This window comes from Urocitellus parryii, chromosome 3 (assembly GCF_045843805.1).
Source record: "Urocitellus parryii isolate mUroPar1 chromosome 3, mUroPar1.hap1, whole genome shotgun sequence".
Classification (NCBI taxonomy): domain Eukaryota; kingdom Metazoa; phylum Chordata; class Mammalia; order Rodentia; family Sciuridae; genus Urocitellus; species Urocitellus parryii.
In genome coordinates, this window is record NC_135533.1 from 136,089,566 (window position 1) to 136,108,008 (window position 18,443).

At 49.1% G+C, this 18,443-nt stretch overlaps 1 protein-coding gene across 1 annotated transcript; it reads left to right on the top strand.

The window, feature by feature from the left end:
* Positions 1–1,804: 1,804 nt before the first annotated feature.
* LOC113192776 (4-hydroxyphenylpyruvate dioxygenase) lies at positions 1,805–12,457 on the top strand. The gene is made up of 14 exons (XM_026403002.2): positions 1,805–1,836; positions 1,950–1,976; positions 2,469–2,531; positions 3,064–3,168; positions 3,595–3,637; positions 3,791–3,873; positions 5,045–5,134; positions 6,152–6,255; positions 6,646–6,723; positions 7,404–7,566; positions 7,698–7,769; positions 9,696–9,818; positions 12,180–12,296; positions 12,374–12,457. Exons 1-14 carry the CDS (start codon positions 1,834–1,836, stop codon positions 12,455–12,457), a joined length of 1,155 nt encoding a protein of 384 aa, XP_026258787.1. The 5' UTR covers positions 1,805–1,833.
* The last annotated feature ends 5,986 nt before the right edge of the window (positions 12,458–18,443 follow it).

Consider the following 18,443-nt stretch of genomic DNA (forward strand, 5'->3'; position numbering starts at 1 on the left):
TCTTGGCCCAGGCTGGGCACAGAGAGCAACGGCCACATCCCACTGCTGCTAATCTGTTATCACCTGAGCCCAGCCCGAGCTAGTTGCATCAGGGAGGAATAGGGTGCTCCAGACACTGGGACCCACAGAGTCCCTAGGCTCTGCCCACAGATGGCAGTGGCACCTGCAGGGATCCAGAGTGAGACTCAAACCCACAATGCTTCTGAAAACAAATTCCAGAGTGGAGGAGGAACATAGTCACCAACCCTGTTCAGCTGAACTGGACACCAGCCATTGGCCTCTGGAGCTGCTCAAGATGTGATGACTGGACACCAAACGTTGATCTTGTGCCCAGGATACTAGCCAGGCCAAGATCCAGGAATAGGGGTTTGATTTGGCCATAGCAAGCAGGGGACTAGATATTCCAGCTGGCCTGGAGGGATGGATGGGTTGCACTGATCCCTTCTCCCCCAGGGGAACCTTCTAGGCCTGTGAGCTCCACTCTAGTTTTCTCAAATGGAAAATAGGCTCAGGGAGCTGAGGTGGATGTTGGGGTGAGGGAGGGGCAGGAAGCCTGGAAAGCCATCTGGGAGAGGAAGAATGAGGGGGTGGGACCACCTCATCTGCCTACAGAGTAGCCCAGAAGACAGAGAAAGGCAGGGAGGGGATGGGTGGATGGGTGGATGAGACCCAGCTGCAGAGTCCAATGGGCTGCAGGGCAGAGTCCTGTTCTGACCCCAAGGTCACCAGCTCTGTGACCTTGGGGAAATGCATTTGCCACTCTGGCCTCAGTTTCCTGGGGACATCAATATCTCCCATTTCGATGCAATTTAAACTGTGGGCCCCAGAGGTAGAAGCCCTGGCTCACACTCCAGTTCTGTGCAGCCACTTGCCAAGGGCACAGCCTGGGAGAGTCCTCTGTCCTGTACTCCAACCCCCAGGGTTGCTGGCCAGGGTTTCCATCATCAAAACAATGAAGAGAGTTTCAGGAGACATGGACCCAGAGCATGGCATGGACCCAGAGCCTGGTGGGTGCTGGAGACTGGGGCAGGGGCAAGGCCAATGCTCTCTTCAAATACTCAGGCCACAGTAATGCCAAGGACTCAACCCCCTTTAGGACCCCTTCAAATCTCAAAGAAATACCTCTTGTCCCTACCTGCTATATACAGGGCTATGTGCAGGTCCAACTCCAAAGCGTTGAACTATGCTCTCAGAATCCCCTCATACTATTATGGTTCCCATTTTATCGATGGAGAAACTGAGGCTCACAAGGTCTGTGCCTGCCCCAGTCACATGGTACATAGCAGAACCAGTAAGCAAATCCCTGTCCACGTGCCCCAACTGCCATAGAATTGTATTACTTTATTTTATTACTTTTTATTCCAAATGCAGTCTACATGTTTGTTCTGCCAAAAGGGCTTCAAGATCAGCCCGCAAATTCCCGGAGTAAGAAGTTCTGAAGGGGGTGGGGGGGAGGGGGTGGCTGGGCTTATGGTTCAGCGGTAGAGCACTCGCCTCCTACGTGCGAGACCCTGGGTTCAAGCCTCAGCACCACATAAAAATAAATAAGCTGTGTCCAACTACAACTAAAAAATAAACATTAAAAAAGGAAGAAGAAGTTCTGAAGCTACACCTGCCCTCAAGGTGGCCTTGGCTTCTGAACTATGGATTTGGTTGGCAAAGATCACAGTCCCATTCTGGGGTCCTGGAGAGACTATACCATGGGATGACCTCAGCTCCCCACCCCCAGGGAGGTCAGGGGCAGGCCCTGCCCCCTGGTAAATACCTCTGTCCAGCACTCCCAAGAGCTGCGCGTCCCTGTTTTCCTGGCTGGAAGCTTGACCCAGATCAGCCATGGTGAGGGTCTGCCTAGGGCCATGGTGGCTCCCCGGGGGATGAGGACCTGCCTTGAGACTTCAGCAGTGCCTGTCCCCCTGGCAGAGCCTCACTGTCTCTTTCTTTCTCCTTAGACGACCTATACTGACAAAGGAGCAAAGGTGAGCAGGAAGGGAATGGGGGGCCTGGGTCCAGAAGGGTGTCTGGGCTGGGGAGACCAGCATGTGAGCACAAAGTGGAGAGGAACAAGATTGGGGGTCTGTTAATACCTGGGCTCCCCCAGACTGGCTGGCTCACTTGCACCCTCCTGAAAAACTGTCAACTCTTCTTCATTCACCTGCTGACCTCTTTACCTCATCTGGAAGCTCTGGCTAAGTCTCCCTTCAATCCCTGCTGCTGTGGCTGTTCTTCCTGGGAAAGCTGGGCTGCCTCCTGAGGGGCCTTCCCAGTCCCGAACACTCCTGCACACTCCAAGGGCTCAATTTCTAAGTGAGCAGTGTCTCCTGAGGCCAGGCAAAGCTCGGTGGGGTTCGGCCTCTCCTAGGTGCTGGGGCTGAATCTGGGCGAGGGAGCGGGCAGAGGAAACCTCTCCACCTACACTTCTCTAGACCTCCTTCCAAGGACTCAGCCTCCCTCCTTCTCTCCTCCTGCAGCCTGAGAGAGGCCGATTCCTTCACTTCCACTCTGTGACCTTCTGGGTTGGCAATGCCAAGCAGGTAACCAGGGCAAGGTGTTGGAGTGGGCAGAGGACAGGCAAGAGGGCCCCCTGGACCAGGGCAAGCCCCTAGCAGGTCTGAAATTGGCTCTTGAAAGGGCAGGATCAGGGCCCAGTTGGGACCCAACACTTTGGACCCCAGCAGGAAACTTCTTTGGAGCCAGGCATGGTGGCACATGCCTGTAATCCCAGTGAATCGGGAGTCTGAGGCAGAAGGATCACGAATTCAAAGACAGTCTCAGCAATGGTGAAGCGCTAAGCAACTCTGTGACACCCTGTCTCTAAATAAAATACAAAATAGGGCTGGGGATGGGGCTCAGTGGTTGAGTGTCCCTTAGTTCAATCCACGGTACCCCAAAAAGAAAAAAAAAACAAAAAGGAAACTCCTTTGAAGGCAAAATATACTACAGAGCAGCCTTTTCCCCAGTGCAGTCTCTGCTCCTGGGCAAGAGGGCAGGCAGGGGACAGGGACTCTCATCTGGGCCCCAGGCAGTTCTCTACCCTCACGAACACTGTCATCTCTCTGTCTTTAGGCTGCCTCCTTCTACTGCAGCAAGATGGGCTTCGAGCCACTAGCCTACAGGGGCCTGGAGACGGGCTCCCGGGAGGTGGTCAGCCATGTGGTCAAGCAAGGAAAGGTGCGTCCACACCCCAGGGACCCCTTGCTCTCAGGGCTTCTTGGGTCTAACGTGGCAGGCACCTTTGTAACAGGGACCTTCCCAGGCGAGTCTCCTCAGCCTGGTCCAGTGCTGGCCCCACAACTTCAGCAAGCCAAGGCCATAGATGTAGGGAGTTTTAGCAGAGTTGTGGCCCATGGGGTTCTGGGAGTTCTCCCCCAGGGGACCCAACAGCTGATCATGGGTCCCAGGGGTGGCACAGGAGAAAGTCCCCAGCCCTTGGGACCAGGGGGAGAGGCCAAGGCAGAGAAGAAGCTAGAAGCTGGGATTCAGGAGTCCTGCATGGCTGCCCAGCAGGGGTGTGGGGCAGTGAGCAGGACGGAGGGGAGGTGCACCTGCCCACACTCCCCTGAACCACCAGTCACACCCCCTTCTCCACCACGGTAGATTGTGTTTGTCTTCTCCTCTGCACTCAACCCCTGGAACAAAGGTGAGGGGCCCCGGGGTGGCAGCAGGGCTGTTGGAGGGGGTCAGGGGTCAGAGGGCAGGGCCTGGGAAGGGCACGAGGGGGGCTGAGCCCAGAAGGCTGAGAGCCTGTCCAGGGGCCTTGAACTCCAGTGCCAGCGCTCCCTGCCGACCACAGAGATGGGCGACCACCTGGTGAAACACGGGGATGGCGTGAAGGACGTGGCTTTCGAGGTGGAAGACTGTGACTACATCGTGCAGGTGAGAATGCACCTGGGCTGGCCTGGGAAGAGGCCTTAGGCGCATCCGGCTCTCCTTGGGCCACAGGGACCCTGTCAGTCAGGGTTGGATGTTGGCGTGACATACCTAAGTCCTAGGGATGGAAGCCTGGCCCTTACTGTGTATCCTCACTTTCATGTTCAGTTTCCACACCTGTAATGGGGATAATCATAGCCTACACCTCACTGAGTTTTAAAAGAGGAAATGGAGTCAGGCGTGGTGGCACATGCCTGTAATCCTAGCAGCTTAGGAGGCTGAGGCCAGGAGTATGAGGATACCAAGTTGAAGGGCAGATTCAGCAATTTAGTGAAGCTCTAAGCAACTTAGGGAGACCTTGCCTTAAAATAAAAAAAAATAAAATAAAATAAAAAGTGCTCGGGATGTGGCTCACTGATTAAGAACCCCTGGGTCCAATCCCTGGTGCCCCAAAACTAAAACAACCAACCAACAAATAAATAAATAAGAGAGAGAGAGAGAGAGAGAGATATCACAATTACCATTTCTGGATTATGATTCTGAACCAAATGCAGCCCTAAAGACAGGTGAGGCCTGGGTTCACTCCCCAGCACTGAAGTAAAAAGAAAAAAAAGGTGGATTGGAGGTTCAGAGTAGATTCCAGAGCTAGCATGACTGGGTCTGGATCTTCCCAGCTGTGTGAAGTTGTGTTCCTCGCTGTAGAAGGCAGACAGTGCTGCTGTGAGGACTGCCGAGTGCATCCCCAGAACAAGCCTGGCCTGGGTGTCGCATTGGCCTGCAGTAAGCAAGGGCTTGCTAAATTAAGGCACAGACCTGGCATGCAGGGCTCCTGGCACAGGGCCTGACACACAGAGGTCACTTCAGAAATGTCCACCCCCATTCTCCTTATCCTCTACTCTTTGTACAGGGAGGGAAGCTGAGCACTGGAGGGGGAGGAGGGCCACATAGTGAGTTAGGAGAACACACACACACACACACCGCCTTGTCTCCCAAGCCCCAACTCTGAGCCTGGGCCTCAGTTTCCCTTCCTGCTCAACGGGGATGAGGCACACTTTGGTGGGGAAGACAGGTGACACTGCCATGTGAGGACCACATAGAAACCAACCCAGCCGGATCAGCAGGCCAGGACTCAGAGACCCCAGCCCTCACCAGCTCCCCATGCTCCATCTCCCTGCAGAAAGCCCGAGAACGGGGGGCCAAGGTAGTGCGGGAGCCCTGGGTGGAGGAAGACAAGTTTGGGAAGGTGAAGTTTGCTGTGCTGCAGACGGTGAGTTCCCTTTGACGTCCCCGCCCCTCCTGCTGCCAGAACCCACTGAGATGCCAGGATGCTCCTAATTCACCCCATTACACCATCCCACCCATGGGCCTCAGAACGTGGGCTTCCCCTAGGCTCTGTCCTCCCAAAGTGCCTGGCCAGAGTGCAGAGGTGGCAGGGGCCACCAGCCACCCTTCCCAGGTTCCTCTGCCCCCCCAGTGGGAGGTGACTGGCATGGGGGCATCAGTTTTGTGCAGGGGCTTGTTCAAAAGGAGACAAGGGGGGGCCTGGAAGCCACGTCCCACACTAGCTGTGAGTCCATGGACAGACCAACTTCCCTCTCTGCGACTCAGTTTAAATAAGCAAGGGTTGAATTAGACTCCTGTGTGACCTGGGGCACACTAGTGCACCACCCTGTGCCTCAGATCCTTCAGCTAGATCCTCTCCCAGGGCCATTGTGAGGGCTGAGTGTGACCATTGGTGTAGAGCACTTAGAACAGCAGAGCCTGGCACACCGTAGGCACTTAGCAGAGATAACTGATTCTGCAGCCCCGTGCTGCTGTAGGACAGAGAAGATCCCCTTAGGCAGGAAGAGCATTAAGCCTGTTGAACACCCTTCAGCATTAGAGCCGATGCCTCCACAGATACCATGATGAGCGACACAGCATCCCTGTCCTCACAGGGCTTCTGGTCCTAGGAGGCAAGTAGACTGTGATGGAAACTCCTAAGTGAATGACAGATGGCAACAAATGCCAGTCAGGGGAAGTGAATTTTTTTTAACACTTATTTTTTAGTTATAGGTTGAAACAATATTTTTATTTTACTTTTAAGTGGTGCTCAGTATCAAACCCAGGGCCTCACCCATGAAGGTGAGCACTCTACCACTGAGCCACAGCCCCAGGCCAGGGGAAATGACTTTCCCAGGATCACATGTTGACTTAGGAACCCAGGGCTGGGTTGGGGCCATGAAAAGGCCCAGAAGTGGTGGGTGGGGGCACAGGGCTGAGCCAGTCTGCTTCCCATCCCTAGTTTGGGGACACCACCCACACTCTGGTAGAGAAGACGAACTACAGCGGCAGGTTCCTGCCTGGATTCCAGGCCCCCCTGCTCAAGGACTCCCTGCTTCCCAAGCTGTAAGTGCCCCAAGCTACAGGAGTTGGGTGGAGAGCCTGTCCCCCTCCTCCATATGGACTGGGCTTTTGTGATGGGGCCAAGCTCCTGGCGGCCGCTGGAACCCTCTGAGGGCATAGAGCAAACGGGCCCCAACACCTGAGGGCCCCAGGTCCCATCCCAGCTTCCTCCCTCCTCAGCCAGTGGACCTTGGACAGGGCGCTGCAGTTTTCAATGGCCCTGGGTCTTCATCTATAAAGTAGGGGTTGCACTAATGAGTTAGTTAAGCGCTTTCCTCCCCAGTAAGAGCTGCGTAGGTGTGAGCTTTGGCTATTATGGGCGGGGGGGCAGTGGGAGTGGTGAGATTTGGGGGGGCAGCTTCTCAATGCCCCTCAGTGCTGTCCTTTTCCTAGGCCCAAGTGTGGTCTCGAGATCATCGATCATGTTGTCGGAAATCTGCTTGATCATGAGATGTTATCTGCCTCAGAATGGTGAGCCCTGTCCCTCCCCACAAGGGGCCTGGCCCCAGTCCTTGTACCAGGTGGAAAGGAGCACAGGTGGGTGGGAGGTGAACCAGGGCCAGCCCTTCAGTTATTCCCCACACATCTGTCCCCTGAAGAATGAGAGGATCAGGGACTACATCAATCCACAGCCCCCCCCCATGAGGAACTGCAGGGGTGTCCTTCCAGTGAGTGGGGAGCAGACTGCCTCTACCTGACTTGGTCTGCTTCCTGCTGGCCTCCCACAGTGGGAGGTGGGGACAGACCAGAGCAGACAGCAGAGACCTGAGCTCCCTTTAGAAAAAAAAAAAAACAATCCCAACTGATTGGCTCTGACCATAACATTAACATACTCCTGAGGCAGAGCCCTGAGTGACATAATACCATCGCAGTGGCAGTTAAAGTCCAGCAGGGTACACAGGATCCCCCTGCCCCACCCAGTCCCCCTACCTGAGCATGGCCTCCTATGTGGCTTCTGATATGAGACACTTTATTTCCACCTTAAGGAAAAGTGTCACAACAAGGGTAAAGACCTACAGCATGTATGATGTGATTGTCATCTCCCTTCTGGAGCCCCCTTGGGGACATGTTCTGGAGGGTGGAAGTGGGAGCACAGGAAGCCAGTCCCAGGCCAGAACTCAGAGCAGATGTGTCCTGCCTGCCACCTGCAGGTACCTGAGGAACCTACAGTTCCACCGCTTCTGGTCTGTGGATGACACACAAGTGCACACAGAGTACAGCTCTCTGCGCTCCATTGTGGTGACCAACTATGAGGAGACCATCAAGATGCCCATTAATGAGCCCGCAATGGGCATGAAGAAGTCCTCGATCCAGGTGCGGCCCTGCCTGGCTGGAGAAGGAGAGAGGAGGGAAGAGGCTTGAGGCCTCCTGCAGGGCAGGGCAGGGCAGGGCAGGGGTGTGGGGAACAGAAGCAATGACAGGGGCCTCCTGTTCGCCTTTCCCAGGAATATGTGGACTATAATGGGGGAGCTGGAGTCCAGCACGTCGGTCTCAAGACCCAGGACATCATCACAACGGTTAGAACAACATCCCTGGTCTTTTTTTTTTTTTTAGTTGTAGTTGGATACAACACCTTTATTTCACTTATTTTATTTTTTTATGTGGTGCTGAAGATAAAACCCTGAGTCTCACATGTGGGAGGCAAGCGCCCTACCACTGAGTCACAACCCCAGCCCACCATCCCTGTACTTAAGACTCCTCTCTTCAGCTCCAGGGAAATTCTCTGCAGAATGGGGAGGGAGGGGGCAGTGGCAGTCTGGAGTCCCCTTCTCCAGCCTAGAGGGCTGACAGGGTTCCCTGCCTGGTTCCTGCAACTCCTGCTGCCACCCCTGTCCAGCATGGGCAGCTGACCTAGGTGTGTGCGTGTGAATTTGTGGTGAAGCAAAATAAAACACAGACACAATTTACATTTACACAAGCTTCAGGATGGCTTCCCCAGGCTCTGGGCCTCAGACTCCAGAAGGGAGAGCAAGAGAAAGTCAGGAGAGGCTGATGAGAGAGAGAGAGCATGTTGGGAAGTGAGCTTTTATTTGGGGGAGCACTGTTCTTAGAAAGTTCCACCCAAAAAAAAGAGCAGAAAGTGTAGAATTACAAGGGGGCAGGTGAGTGTAACTCAATCTCGGCAGTATGCCTACACCTGAAGACCAGCCTTGCTATCTGAGTTGGGACAAGGCCCAAGTCACTACAAAATGTAGTGACTGGTCAGGGCCTCGTGCTTCAGGACTAGAAGGTGTGATCATTCAAAGCGGGTCCCCACACCTGTGTAAGTAATCCCTACCTACCTCACATGGAAGAGTTTGGTGTCTCTAGAACATTCTGGGCTTTAATGGTGGCAGATGCCAGAGGATAAGGAAGACTGCATCCTGCTCCCAGATCTGCAAGTCCCCATTTGTCTCTGGGGCACTCACCAGCCTTCTTGGGCTTCAGCTGCTTCACCTTGAAAATAAGGATATTATACTATAAGATGAGACTTGTGCTTTCCTCCAAATTAAGCACCCTGTGTCTGTGGTTCTGTCCCTTGGGGAGGCGGGTCCTGCCTAGGCCTTAAGGGGAAGAGCCTGGACTGTTCCATCCAATCCTGTGGAACTTCATTTGTATCATGCCTGTTGAGGCTCTGCCATGTGCTAGGTGCTATTTTAGGTATGTGGGACACATTAGTAACAGTTTCTGCTCTTATGGAGTCAAAAAGCAAATTAAATAAATAGGTGGTGTGAGAGGTCTGGAAGAACAGGTGGGATATGGAGGAGCAAGGGGGGAATTTTCACCTTTAAAGAGGGTGAAGGAAGGTCACATAGGGAAGGAGACTTTTGAGAATGCAAAGGGTTGGAAGGACAGAAGCCCTTGGAAATCTCTAAGAAGGACCCCGGGCAGGAGGGATGGCCCAGGCAAAGGCCCTGAGATGGACATCTTCCAGGAAGGTTGCAGTAACAGCAAGGAGATCATCAGTGTGACTGGAACTGAATGAGCAAGGGAAAGAGAGGTGGGAGATGGAGTCTAAGGTGGAAGTGGGGGCAGCTGGTGAGGGCCTGGCAAGAACCTGGAATTGGACTCTGAGAAGAGGCACCACCCTGAGGTAAGCACCGAGTGGCATGATTTGGCCTGTGTTTGAATAAAATCCACTCTGGCTTCTCTGCTGAGAACAGATACTTAAATCTCTCGATGCCTCAGTTTCCCAGCTATGAATTGCACAGAGCAGGATTGCTTCACGGACAGGAGGAGGCAAGACTAGAAAGACAGGCACATAATGGGTGCTCTGTGAACGTCATGGATCCCTGCTCTAATGAGACTCAGACAAGGACAGAAGGGGCTGAGGCCACACTGCATCTTGGCACTCAGGAGAGCAAGGACAGGGATCCTGCCTCCTCATGGCCCAGCAGCTCCACCTGGCTTAGGGACATTGAGCCTGGAAAGACAAAGGCTAATCTCAACCTGCTCTTCGACAGATTCGCAACTTGCAAGAGAGAGGCATGGAGTTCCTGACTGTACCATCAACCTACTACAAGCAACTTCGGGAGAATCTCAAGACAGCCAAGATCCAGGTGAAGGAGAGCATTGACGTGCTGGAGGTGAGGCCCAGCAGGATGCTAGGCCACAGGCAACCTGAGCCCTGAGTTCTATCTGGCCTCCCCCACCCTGTAGCAGACACAGGCACACAGAGGGAAAACCAGAAAGAAACAGAGTGTGTGTGTGTGTGTCGGTGCCATGTAAAGTTAAAACAGGCAACCTAGGGCTACGTTACAGGAAGTGGCGAACTTTTGAGAAGGTGACTTTAATTGAAAGCTATATAATAAGAGGGACCTGGCCAAGAGGAGTGCTAGGAAGAGCATCCCAGCAGAGGGAAGAGCAGGTGCAAAGGTGATGGGGTGGGAGCAAGCTCCAAGTTCTTGAGGAGCAGGAGGAAGGCTCATGTGGATTGAAGACTGCATCTGAGAAGAGGTGTACCAAAGCAGGTAGACGGGGTCTGGTTAATCTTGTGGGCTCTTAGGATGCAGTTTTGCACTTCTTTAGCCACAAAGCATTGAAGGTTTTTTGGTTTTACTTTTTAACAGCTAATTGGCACAGAACTCATATTAAATGGTTATCTCTCGCTATTTGCTAAAATCAAAATCAATATCAATTTTAGAATATTTTCAACACCCTGGAAAGAAACCTTGATCCTCTTAGTCATTACCTCCCAAACCCTCCACTTCCTTCCTCCCGTGGCACCCTAACCCTAGGCAACCACTAAACTACCTTTGGTCTTGCAGAATTACCTAGTCTGGAATTTCACATAAATATAATGATACAGCATGTGGTCTGTTATGACTAGGGTTTGTTTGTTTTGGTACCAGGGAATGAACCATTGAGCCACATCCCCAGCCTTTTTATCTTTTATTTTGAGACAAAGTCACTGTAAGTTGCTTAGGGACCCACTAAGTCCCAAGGCTGGCTTTGAATTGTGATCCTTGTGCCTAAGTCTCCCAAGAAGCTGCACTAGGGTGCCCAGCATGACTGGTTTTCTTTTTCACTTGCATAATGTTTTCAAGGTTTATCTACTTTTAGCCTATGTCAGTACTTCATTCCTTTTTGAGTGTATAGTGCTGAGCATTGACCTCGGGACCTCAAGCATACTAAGCTACACCCCCAGCTCTACTTCATTCCTCTTTTTTTGGTTGAATAGTATCCCATTGCATTGATGGACCACATTTTGCTTATCCATTCATCAGTTGGTGGATATTTGGGTTATTTCTAACTTGGGGCTATTATTATTTTTATTTTCACAAATTAGGTAGTTCAGTCCATGATTTTTTATTGGCACATTCTAATTATACAATTGCAATTCATGGGGCTGGAATTGTGGCTCAGAAGGTAGAGCACTTGACTAGCATGTATAAGGACCTACATATAAATAAATGAATAAAATAAAGGTCCATCAACATCTAAAAAATAAAATTAAAAATAATGCAATTCAAGTTTACATATTCACATATGCACATAAGAGAATAATATAATTTTATTTTGTGGCAATTAGGAATGACTCTGCTATGAACACTCATGTGCAAGGTATTGTGTGGATGTATGTTCTCATTTCCCTTCAGTATGTGCCTGGGAGTGGCGCTGCTGTGTCACAGGCTAACTTTATGTTTAACCTTTTGAGAAAGAGTCAGGCTCTGTTTCAAATAGGTGTACCATTTTGCCGAAGTCTGGCAGACAGGAGGCACTTGTAGGTTCAAACAGGAAATGCTTTATTGCCCGAACTCTCACTGGCACTCTATGCGCTCTCCCTGCCCTCAATGGGCTCCATGAGAACTCAATGGGAACTCAGGGAACTCCGCTAGAACTCAAAAGTAGCAGGAGCCTGAGGCAGCAGGAGCTTCCCTATTGCCGGACAGCAGGGGCCTATATACAACTGAATACACAGCCCATTTCAATCCAGCATCATCCAGTCACAGCAATTATACACAGCTTAACTTAATTATCATCATCTTAATGGCTCCCTGGCTTCACCTCTCAACCACTCCTTCTGGCAAAATGCCAGGCACCATCCTGACTGAACACCATTTTACATTCACAGCAGCAATAAGCAAGGGTTCCCATTTCCACGGAGGGTTTTTGGTTTTTGGAAGGGGTAGTGGGGACTGAAGCCAGGGCCCCATTTTTAACAGATGAGTGAAACAATCTAATCTGAGGACTGCAGGGAGAATGGAGTTGTAAGGAGGCAAGCCCAGCAGCAGGCCTGGCTGGATGATTACTTAGCAAGGGCTTCAGCAGAAGGGTGGTAACACAACAGTTTGGGGATATACTTGGAGGGGCCAGGAATTGCTGGAAAAAAGTTTTTCTTGGTGCTTGGGGCACCCAGGTCCCTTGGACTTTCTAAGGATCCCACCGTGCCAGGCTAGAAGCACAGGCTAGCTTTCCGCTATCGGAGCTCCCTATCTCTCGCCCAGGAGCTGCAAATCCTGATGGATTATGACGAGAAAGGCTACATCCTTCAGATCTTCACCAGACCTATGCAGGACAGGCCTACTCTCTTCCTGGAAGTCATCCAGCGCCACAACCACCAGGTAGGCCCTGAGCAGGGACTGCAGGGAGCATCATCGGCTTTCTGGGTCCCCAGTTCACCTGCTGTCTCCCACTCCAGGGTTTTGGAGCCGGCAACTTCAACTCGCTGTTCAAGGCTTTGGAGGATGCGCAGGAGCTCCGCGGCAACCTCACCAATTTGTAGTTCGCGGGGATGTTGGTCAGCACACAAGACACGCCCACCACAAGTCATGCCCCTAACCTGGAATTGCTCAACCCTCCCACTGGCATCTCCCTTCAGACCCCGCCCACTAAACGACATCCTGGAGCAAGTCTCCACCTATCCCATGACCACGCCCTCTTACTGGATCTGTTCCTGCCCTCCTGAGTAAGGAGTAAAGCACCCTCAGTACTATGCAGTGCGGGAGTTTGTGCCCGGGAGGAGCAGTGGCGCCCCTTTGCCACCAGGGGGAGGCCAGCGCCGTGGCGTTTCGGAGGCATCTGCCTTGGGGGATCCCTGCGCCCTGCGACCCAAGCCAGCATGGGATGGGGTGCAAGCGCTTTGCTAAACCGGACTGCGCTGGTCGGGGGGCGGGGCGGGGGGAGATTTCTGGAACTTGGGGACGGGGAGCCTACAATCTAGAGGAAAGGACGGGTAGTACCGTTTCCTAGAAGACAATCAAGCAGGTCTGAGGTTGAGAGGCGGTGGAATTGGGAGGAGGACTAATTCAATCAAGGGAAAGCCCCTCTGAGAAGGTGACTATGGGGAGCCGCCCAGGGAAATCCATGGAAAGCATTTCTCGCTCGGGTAAAGACAGCGGCAAGAGGGCTGGCGATACAGCTCAGTTGGCTTTGCCTTGCATGCACAAGGCCCTGAATTCAATCCCCAGCACCACACACACACACCAAAAAAAAAAAAGATAGCAGCAAGAGATAAGGTCCCTAGGTGGGACAGAAGATGGCAGCATCATGACTGGTGGCTTTATGACTGCTAAAGATGCACTTTCTTGGATTTGGTTACCTGGTGTCCAAACCTCTGAACACGGGAGAGGGGAGAGTTAGCCAAGGGACTTTCAGAAGGGACTTTCAGGGCACCATCCTTGTAGGGCAACCAGAGGACACAGGACAGGTAGGAGGGATCTGAGCCACTCAGCTTCTACCTTGCACCCTCACATGACAGTCCACAATGTCCCACACAATGCCACTGCATCCGCCCTTGTCCCCAGTAAGAAATCTTCATACTCAGCCACCAGCAACCCTTGCAAAAGAATGAGGCAATTGGTCCTAAAATCCTTGAAAGGCAAGCATTTCGACAAAAGCAAAAAAAAAAAAAAAAAAAAAAAAAAGGTGGGGGGCAGTGTTAGAGGAATAGCTTAGCAGTAGAGGGTTTGCCTAGAATATGCTGGGCAAGGCCCTAAACCCAAGCACAGCAAAAACAGACAAAAAATCATACAGCAAAGAAGAGATGTTCAGGGGACGCATTGTGTCCCTTTTCCTTCTGCCTTTTTTTTTGTTGTTGTTGTTCCAAGCATTGGACTTAGGGGCATTCAACCACTGAAACACATCCCCAGCTGGGCTTCATTTTTTGGTGTTTTTAAAATTTTTTTAAATTTATATATGACAACGGAATGCATTACAATTATTACACATATAGAGCACAATTTTTCCTAATTCTGGTTGTATACAAAGTATATTTACATGAATTCATGTCTTCATACATGTACTTTGGATAATAATGATCATCACCTTCCACCATCATTTCTAACCCATGTCCCCTCCCTTCCGCCCCCCTTTTACTTTTTTTTTTTTTTACACAGGGTCTCAACAAGTTGCTTAGCACCTCATCTTGCTGAGGCTAGCTTGGAATTCATGATCCTCTTGCCTCAGCCTCCCAAGCTGCTGGAATTACAGGCATTCGCCATACACCCGATCCTTCTGCTTTAAATGCTTGACATCCCTTCCTGAGGATATGTAACCTCAGAATTAGTACAGGTGGATCTCTGTGTGAGGAAAATAATCTGAGTTAATATTATGGGGGAAATTTGAGGTATTCTGTTTTCAGATTAGAGAAAATACCAAGGTTTCTGGGATCATGAAATTCAAAAATGAAAAGAACATGGGAGAGAATCAAGATGAACAGGGCCAGGCCCATGCAAAAATAGTCTCCATCTATCCCCACAGCTTATGCAAAGGGATATTCTAAAACCCACAATTTGGTGGTTTATAGGCCAAATATGGCCCACAGATGTACTTAATTTTGCCTGCATGGTTTCAAACAAGTTTGCAACAACATTGTAGAAAATAGTGCCATTTCATGGCTGGGGATGTAGCTCAGTTGGTAGAGTGCTTGCCTTGTATGTACAAGGCCCTGGGTTCAATCCCCAGCACTACACACACAAAAAAGAAAATAAGTTGTGCTATTTCAGCTGGGCTGCTCAGGAGGCTAAGGCAGGAGGATCTCAAGTTCAAAGCCAGCCTCAGCAATTTGGCAAAGCCTGAGCAACTCAGTGAGACACTGTCTCTAAAATACAAAAAGGGCTGGGGATGTGGCTCAGTGGTTAGGCACCCCTAGGTTCAATCACTCTTACCAAAAACAAAAAAAAAAAAAAAAAAGAAAGAAAGAAAGCTGTGCTATTCCATATACAAATTCTGGTTCTTTGTGGAACAATCAGAGAACTCTGGGCTTGTCTTCCTATGCAGCAACAGGCAGCCAGTGCTAAGGGTAGAAGCCTCTTCAGACCCATATGAAGGATCTGAACTCTGGGCAGAGCAGTCCCACATTAGCTGGGCTCAGGCTATGGAGCCACACTGGCAGGATTCACAGCCCCAATCATCCTGTTGCCAGCTTTGATTTTTCTAGAAAAACAGGAAACTGAGTGCTTGTGGGTAAAATCCTCTGATTTTATAATACAAAAGGCTAATTCAAAATAAACAGCAGGCCAAACAAGTCCTGCCATTAGGCTAGTCCAGCATAGCACTGGCATTTTAATAACTGTTTCTTAACCTCAAAACAACTTATCCTACTGCTCTGGATTCCACCTCTTTGGTCAAGCCAGACTGCTCACACAAATCCCTCTGCAGAGTTTCAAAGAGGGCCTAGGTACACCTGCACTGTCACCTGCATCTGGCACCTGTGGGACACAGCCTGTCACCCTCCAGGAGCCTCTGGTACCAAAACAAAACAAACAGAAACAATGTGTGAGACCTGTCTCCAAAATCAAAATGAAACAAATAACAATAGCCAGGCCCAGTGGCACAAACCTGTAAGCCAAGCAACTCAGGAGGGTGAGATAGGAGGATTGCAAGTTTGAGGACAGTCTGGGAAACTTAACCAGATCCTGTCTTAAAATAAAAATTAAAGACTAAGGATATGGCTCAGTGGTTCCTAGAACCAAAACAAAATGAAACATTATATCTCATAGAGCTGGGCAAGGTGGCACATGTCTATAATCCCAGTTACTCAGAAGGCTGAGGCAGAAGGATCTCAAGTTCAAGGCCAACTTCAGCAACATAGCAGATACCTGTCTCAGAATTAAAAAAAAAAAAAAAAAAAAAAAAGGCTGGGGATACAGTTCATTGGTGAAGTGTCCCTTTTATGAGAAGAGTTTTTCAAAAGAAAACTAATGAGGAAGAATTGCTCAACGGATTCTTATGTGTAATAAAGACATAAAGATGGCACCATAGGGCACCCAAAGAATAGATCAATAGGACAGTGAAAAAAAGACCAAGAATAGACCTAAGCATGAGTGAGAATGTGGTATGTAGCAACACTAGCATTTTAAATTAAAAGGAAAGAGGGGACTATTAATAAATGGTTAGAATATCAAACTAATCATTTGGAGAAAAAGAAGTCAGCAGGTGCTCAGTAGCTCAGTCCCCCTGCAATCTCCCCAGGGTCCTCCTAATGTAGAGGCACACTGCCACATCCCAGGGACTCTAAAGGTTTAGACAAAGTCCCCAAACTTCCCTCAAGCCTGGTCATATTAATATGGCTTTCCCCTTCTCTGTGTCTTCCTATTTCCTGCCACAGGCTGCCCTAGGTCTGGAGTGGTGAAGGTCTGTGCATTAGGTATTACGTCCACTATAAATTGTGGTAAAAATACTAGCCATGAGGAGCTGGGGGCATAGATCAAGGGTAGAAACTTGACTAGCTTGTGCCAGCACTGGGTAGGGGGGATGATAATAATTATTTTTCAAATACTTAAAGTATGCCAGATACTTTTTTGAAATCTGTCTTAAACGTATCAATTTAACAACCTCATGAAGCCAGGAACATTATTATCCCCACTTGACAGCTGAGAAGACCATCTCAATAACCCACTTAGCCAAATAGCAAAAAAGGAAGACCTCGTTCCAATCCAGCTGAACTAAATAATCAGACTTAACAGCTGCGCCCAACAGTTTGCAAAAGAAATAGAACTAGCCCTCCTCTATTTTATGTAATCATCTCCTAAAAAAACAAAAAACACTAACATTTCAAACAGTGACTAAAAAGAAAAAGAGAGAGCATACTAAGTGCACATCTTCACATGTGTCCCTAATATTCTGCACTGAGCAAGACACCTCACCTATGAAGTATTCAAACAAGTTTGGCCTGAATCTACTCATGGAAAAACACCCAGAAAAATGCAAAGCAAGGGGACATTTTTCAAAACAACTGGCCTGAAAGCTTCAGAAAGGTCAATGTTGTGAAATACACACACACACACACACACACACACAGAGAGAGAGAGAGAGAGAGAGAGAGAGAGAGAGAGAGAGAGAGAGAGAGAGATGGATGGGATTAACTAGGTGTTTGCCTAGATCAAAGAAAAATACAGAGATGCAAGAACTAAGTACAATGTGTATTTATTGACTGGATTCTGTGTCTCCCCCCTCCAAAGCTATAAACAATATTCTGTTAAATAAATTTGAATATGAATAGTATATTGTTGATGTTGAATTTCTAGATTTCAGTACTTGCACTGTGGTTATATAAGATAATATCCTGTAGTATTAATGCACAAGAGGGGAGACTTACTTCATGGGTCAGAAAAAAATATAGATGAGTATATATTTGCACCCAAATGAACAACAAAATAAATGCAGCAAAATGTAAATAATTGATGACTAGAGGAAAATACAAATGGTCTTTTTACTATTTTTGCTAATATATTTAAGTTTAAAATAATTTCAAATAAAAAGTTAAAAAAATCTTTAAACGAGTAGAAAAAGAAAACAGTAGAACTGATTACAGTAGGCCTCCTATATTTTGTTTGATCATCACTTTTTTTAAAAAAAGTTCTTCAAACCTAAACCACAAAGAAAGGGGAGGATGATGAAAAAGAGAACAACTAAATACAATGCCTATTCCTTGTTGCATAATGGATTTTACTTTTCTTTCTTTTTTTCATTCATTCTCTTTTTTTTAGTGAAAAGAAGTAGCTTTTATTATTTGGGCCAATTGGACTTTTGCTAAATTCTAGTATATCAACATTATATATTTTTAATAATATCATGACATGGCAATTACATAAAAGAATCTCCTTATTCAAAGTGATTAGTGATTTCTGCAACAACTTCCAAGTGGCTGAGCAGGAAAAGAAAAACACACAGGCAAGTGGGGAAAAGCAAAATGTAACAATTTGCAAATCTGAGTGAAAGGTATACCAATGTCTGTGGAAACTGTCTTGCAAGCCTCTGAAGTTTTAAATTTTTCTAAGTAAAATGTAGGGAGAAAAGATTCTCACCAGGGCCAACTGAAACCAGAGCTATTGTGTGTCACTATGACTTTTGCCATTGTCATTATGGTTGTGATTATTGTGGGAAACCTAGACCCTGTCCCTTGTACTGCTGTCATAGTTTCAAATCCATTATCCTCTCCATCTCCACTCTCATCCCTGGCCCCAGTCTTTCCCTGATTGCAGAAGCCTCTGAACTGGTCTCCATTAACTCGTTCCCCACAGCAACCAGAGGAACCTTTCCAAAGAGGACATGGTCACTCTGCTGCTTAAAGGACTTCAACAGCTTTCTGGTGCACTTTTCTTGTCCTTCAAGGTCCTTCTGATGGCTGCTTGTTTTTAGGCCCCCAGCCCCACACCCTCCACTCCCTCCTTCCCCCACTCTGAACTTCCAACAGTTGCTGGCACATGAACTGTGCACTCCCTCTGAGCCCTGGGTCTCAGTGCCTGCTTGTCTCTCCCCTCATGCAT